The sequence below is a fragment of the Trichosurus vulpecula genome, chromosome 7 (genome assembly GCF_011100635.1).
Source record: "Trichosurus vulpecula isolate mTriVul1 chromosome 7, mTriVul1.pri, whole genome shotgun sequence".
Taxonomy (NCBI): domain Eukaryota; kingdom Metazoa; phylum Chordata; class Mammalia; order Diprotodontia; family Phalangeridae; genus Trichosurus; species Trichosurus vulpecula.
Window position 1 is genome coordinate 18,067,425 of NC_050579.1, and position 5,619 is coordinate 18,073,043.

The 5,619-nt window shown below is 53.9% G+C and overlaps 1 protein-coding gene across 1 annotated transcript; it reads right to left on the minus strand.

The window, feature by feature from the left end:
* Nucleotides 1-3,375: 3,375 nt before the first annotated feature.
* Nucleotides 3,376-4,777, minus strand: DUSP28 (dual specificity phosphatase 28). The gene is made up of 2 exons (XM_036768081.1): nucleotides 4,370-4,777; nucleotides 3,376-3,916 (listed from the first exon to the last, which is right to left on the minus strand). Exons 1-2 carry the CDS (start codon nucleotides 4,775-4,777, stop codon nucleotides 3,782-3,784), a joined length of 543 nt encoding a protein of 180 aa, XP_036623976.1. The 3' UTR covers nucleotides 3,376-3,781.
* Nucleotides 4,778-5,619: the final 842 nt, after the last annotated feature.

A 5,619-nucleotide genomic window follows, 5' to 3' on the forward strand; every position in this document is an offset into this window, starting at 1 on the left:
TTTTGCACTTCCGGGACGTGCTTCCTTCCGCCCCGCCCCCCCCATCTCGGACCTGCCACCCTCGCCCCCTGGCGGCAGCGGAGGGAACGGGTCCGGAGGGTGGGCGGGCTCTGTCTCCAGGGAGACGGGAGGGCGGGCTCCGTCTCCAGGGAAACGCTCAGTCAGGATTGAGTCAGTACGGTCCTGGGCGACGGCTGGGCAATTATACATGACCAGTAGTACCGAGGAGTGTACGCACAGCTTCAGAGGCCGCACCACCCCCCTTCCATTTCCCCAGAGAACCCTAGGGACACAGCAGCTCTGCACAGCGTGGCTGGGAGTTGAGGTCAGGAGAAGTTTCCTCTCTGCCTCAGTTTCCCCCTCTGCTGTTTCCATTTCCCGGCTCTCTATAAACAGCTCTTCTGAACCAGTTAGAGAACACCATGAGCACCATCTGCACACAGCGATCAACTCCACTCTTGTGTGGTTCAGTCCACCAAAAAAATCCTGAATTATGCCACGTGTTTTGAGCTCTTCTGCCCCTGCTGCGTCACCCCTTAAGGGCAATCCATTCTCTAGGTCAGTTTAGTTTTGGACTACATCCCTACGTCATTGGTGCCAGGCCCTGCCCCGCTTACTGCTAAGTCAGCACGTGCAGGGCTAAGGTGGGAACTGGGGTTGTCCTGATTCAGAAGCCAGCCCTCCACCCACTCCCATCACACATCTGGCGACTCTATGCAAATCACCCTCCCAGGGCTTGCTTAGCCCCACAGAAGGGGCGAGCACAGACTGTACTTGTGTTACTTTCTCAAGGAAGATGTAGAAGCTGTAAGAAGTGCGCACTAGCTCAGCCAACCCCCCTTCTAACATGCCAGAATCAGAGTTGGCTATGACAATGTAAGAGAACAGGAAGAAAACAATTGAAATCAAGCTGCACAATTATCCTGATGAAACTTGGCCTCAAAGAAGAGACAGGACACCTTGCCCTACTCCCCCTGCCCCCTTGCAGAAGTGAGAGAACAGAGGAGAGGGACCCTGAATGTAGTGTCCAACTTTGTCAATATGTTGTGTTTTTTTAATGTTAGAAAGGATGTTCTTCCCTAAAAGTACAGAAGTGGGCAGTTGAGGGAATGGTGTTCCATCAGAAGTAGAAGTCATGGTCTTATGTGGCAGATCAAACAACCAAAGACCAAGACTTTTTCCTGGAGCATCTATAACCCTCAGAAGAGCGAACCTGATCAGCAGCGCACTGAGGAAGAGCAGAGAGAGCATCTCAGGATCCAACACTTAAATGAAGAAAGAGGGGGCTGAGATAGAGGGGAGATGACTGTTCTTAAGACACGGTCAGGAGGCAGTGATGCATCTCAGAATGGAAAATGGACCTGGAGAGACACCTTGTGGACAGACAAGGATGCAAAAGATGAGAAACTGACCAGGGAGTTGATGAATGAATAAAAACGCATTAAGCATTTACTATAGCGTTAAACACTGGGGATCAAAAAAAAAAAAATTGAGACAATCCCTGCCCTTAAGTATCTTGCATTCTAATTGGTTGAGACAAGACATATAGGAGGATTCCAATGCAGGGCAGATGGAAAGGCTCACACATTCTGAGGAATCAGAAGCAGGTGAATGGAAAGGTCCAAGAGCTCTTGGGCTTCATCTGCAAGTCAGATGGCAGTGCTAGGGGTCTTGGCAGATACTAAGGCCTGGGGGAGCTCAGGATGCATCTAATCCACATAGGACTGGGCCATCCCGGTTCCAGCTGGTCATCATCTCTCTAAAACCCCGATCAGTCTTTTGTGGATATAATTACAGAGGGAGACACAGGAGTTTATTCACCTGGAATGCCCATCTAGTACTGGATTGGAGATCATGATTTGTGGATAAGTTTTGGAGGGATTTTCAGAAAGTGGGAGGAGTACCGTTTATCTTCATAATTGCTAGAGTTTTTCCTTGTATCAAGCAGACTCTTCTGCTCATTAAATGGGCCAGGCAGAGTCCGACAGGACTATGGCATTTCTCCTCTAGGACATTATGCTTCTGTTAAGGGAGCCCAAGATCACGTCATCTTTTTTGGGGGGAACTGCTATGTCACACTCTTGACCACTCTGTAGTCCTCCAAAAACCACCAGCCTCTTCCGTGTGAATAACTCTGTGACCTTGTTAGCAGCCCTCCCCTATTCCTCAGTCTTGTATTTCCTGAGTTAAAAAAAAAAGCCCAATAAAACAAAAACAACAAAACATTTCTCTCTGCTCAGTTTCATTTGCAGTGTGGCACAGAGGGCACAGAGCCAGTCTCAAAGTCACTATATTATTATATATTACTACTATTACACATTCAAATCTACAATAATCCACTACGCATGCAGGAAGGACCCGCTTACTGAGGATCACTAGGCTTGTTCAGGGTCTGTTTGGATAATTGATGAGAAGCTAGATTTAGAATTGGCCAGATTCCTCCACCTGCAGAAACGCTGGTAGCACACGGTAGTTGTTAACGGAGAGTAAGATGGCTCAGACAGCTTCAAGTTGGGAAGATCTGGGTTCGGTTTCTGACATTTACAGGTGGTGTGACCCTGGGCAAGTCACCACATTTCTCAGCACCCCGGCAACTTTCTCAGACAGGGAAGATGTTGACCTGTTCTTCCTGGAGGCTCCCTTGTTAAAATCATAGGTCTGATTTTGTTTTTTACGCCCCCATGTGTGTTGGCAACCAAAAATGGGCTCCTTAGCACTTAGTCAACAAGTGCCCTTGACTAGTTTGGCTTTTTCCCCTGAACTGAATACTGTTTGTATGTTGGACTGGAGTAAGCTTGTCGGCCCCTTCACCTTGCTTCCCTTGCTTAAGCTGATGGAAAGAACCTGTGCTTTCCTGGTCAATCCCTTCACCTTGCTTAAGCAGATTGAAAGAACCTGTGCTTTCCCCGGCGTACCTTACACCCCCCCCCCCCCAGAAGCTGGATGGTTAAAAGCAGCTCCCGTTAGAGCCAGAGGCTGCTATAGCCACAGCCACAGCCGAAGCAGGAGCTGCCAGTGGCAGAGGTGACCTACAGGAGGAAGCTGAACAAGGACTTCAGGCCAGTGGGTAATCTTTTTACCATAGAGGGGGAAGCATGATTTTGCTTTACGCAATCATGCTTCTCTGTAGCCTCCTGGTTACTCTTTCAAGGCGTACTTATTGGGCCTGGAAGCTTTTGATCAATATATCAGAATGGGGTTGCTGGTTCATGGGTTGGTTACTGTGGAGCCTAAATATATGTTTTGATTCTTCTGCCTTCTACTTTGAGAGTTTCTTATATTCGGTGGTTCCGAACCTTTCAGACAAGTTTATGATCCTCTTTGAGATTATAAACTCTGCCCTCCTAATACACCATGTGATTCCTCCCACCCCTGCCCCTCCACCCCTGACTTGGGATTCCTGAAGGAAGAAAGCCTTAGAGCGAGGAGGATTAAAATGCAGCCCAAATGGAGTGTGTCCGACTTGAAGAGAATGGCATTTAGTCCTTCCTTCATTGTACAGATAAAGAAACTGAGGCAGAGAGAGTTTAAGGGAGTTGCCTCAGGTCTCACCAAGCAGCAGGGGCCAGAGTCTGGCTTCACACCCAGGACTTCTGCCTTCAGCGCTCGGAGTCGGGGTTCAGTTCTCATACCCTCTTCGGTCCTCAACATTTTGGTGAAGCCTGAAGGTTTGGAGTACCTCCCGTCGCCCTGCAGACCCCGGGGATGGCTCGTCTCTGGTGCTTCCCTCCACCCAGGGCTCTCCCCACGGACACTGTCCCAGGTGGGAGAACAGGTTCCGCTAAGGACGGTCTCCGGCTGCGGCTTGGGGGGCATCGGGCCCTGGGGACTGTTTCTGGAGGGCGTCCTCGTACTTCTGCAGCTGAGACCAGAAGCCCGGGTTGGGCTCGGCCACAGGTCGGGCCTTCTTCACCACCTGGAGGGGCGGACAAGCACCGTGAGGCAAGCACCCCCTTACTTCTGGGCTCAGGTCTGCTCATCTGGAGGCGTGGCTCGGCCAAGGCCGGAAGGCAGGGCTTGGAGGATGCCCGGAGGCATGACTCTTCACCCGCCACGGGGGATCTCCCCTCTCTATCTTGGACACGAGCGGCGGTACCCGCTGTGTTGGAGCGCGCGAGGCGGCTCCGTACCCTGGCTCCAGAGACCCAGGGCCTCCCTCCCGAGGCCCCGCCCCCTCGGACACTGGAAGCCACGGCCCTAGCCACGCCCCCACGCCCCACGTTCACTCCGCCCTCTCACTCAAAGCCCTGCCCGAAGCCCCTCCCCTTCCCGCTCCAGCCCTCCACCCCCTGGGGCTGGCCCCGCCCCTTCTCCTGGCCCGAGCCAATCACCCAAAGCCGCGCTCCCTGCCCACTAAGGCCCCGCCCACCTGGAAGGCCTGCTCCAGGCTGAGGCCGCTATGCCGCATGAGGTAGGCGGTGCACACCGCGGCGGAGCGGCTGCGGCCGTTCTTGCAGTACACGAGGCACGTGCCGCCGGCGCGCGCGGCCGCCTCCAGGGCGGCGCAGCAGGGTTCCAGGTGCGTGAGCAAGTCCTCCGCCGGGTCGTCGAAGACGGGCACACGCAGCGTGCGCACGCCCGGCGCGCGCGGGCACGGCTGCTGCCGGGTCACGTTGACGCAGAACGTGACGCGCTCGCGTGCCAGCAGCTCCGCGTCCGCGGCGGCGCGCGCGGGGCCCAGGAGCAGCCACGGCGTGACCCGTGCGACTTGCCGTCCGGCCTTCGAGTCCGGGGCCTCCGCCAGGCCTCCTGCTGGAGCTGCGGGCTTCACGTCCATTCTCGGCAGGGACCCCGAGCCGCTGCTCCGCCTGCCCCTCCCGCATGCTATATTTATCTCAGCCGCCCGCTCTTCCCCGGGTCCTAGTGCCGGCGCTGCCCTCCCCCCCACCGGCGGGGGCGGAGGAAGGGAGCCCTGGGTTCGAAAGCAAGCTCCTCCCCTCTCTGCACCTCAGTTTCCCTGGGTGTAAAAGGAGGGTCACTTCCTGCTCGGGATGTGATACACACGTGATCCTACACCCTCTGACGTCCCTTCCTGCTTGGGATGGGATACACATGTGATCCTACCTCGGGAATAATCTAGTTCGTCTCTTTTACAGATGGGGAAACTGAGGCATGGTGGGGCTGAGGAATGATTTCGGGCCATAGATTTAGAACTGGAAGGAACCCCAGCTAGTCCAACCCCTTCATTTTACAGGTGGGGAAACTGAGGCACGGTGGGATGGGGAATGCTATCAGGTGGTAGATTTAGAGCTAGAAGGGCCTCCAGCTAGTCCAACCGCTTCATTTTACAGATATGGAAACTGAGGCACAATGGCGGGAGAATAATCTGCTTGCCCAGGGCCACACAGTAAGAGGCTGAGCAGGGATTTGAACCCGTGTCTGCATTTTGTAGCAATGGTGGAAAAGCATCGAAGTAGGTGGAATAGGGGGAGGAGAGAGAAGGAAAGAGGAGTGAGAGTGAGGAGGGACCAGAGATGCTCTGGGTTCCAGAGGTAATTCAGTGACACCGTTGTGGTGAAGACTTCTCATCTCTCCCAACTGCGGGTACAGAGAAGATGATCCAGAAGACAATCCTTCAATTAAAGTCTGACTTCAAAAACTCACAAGAGATCTGCATCA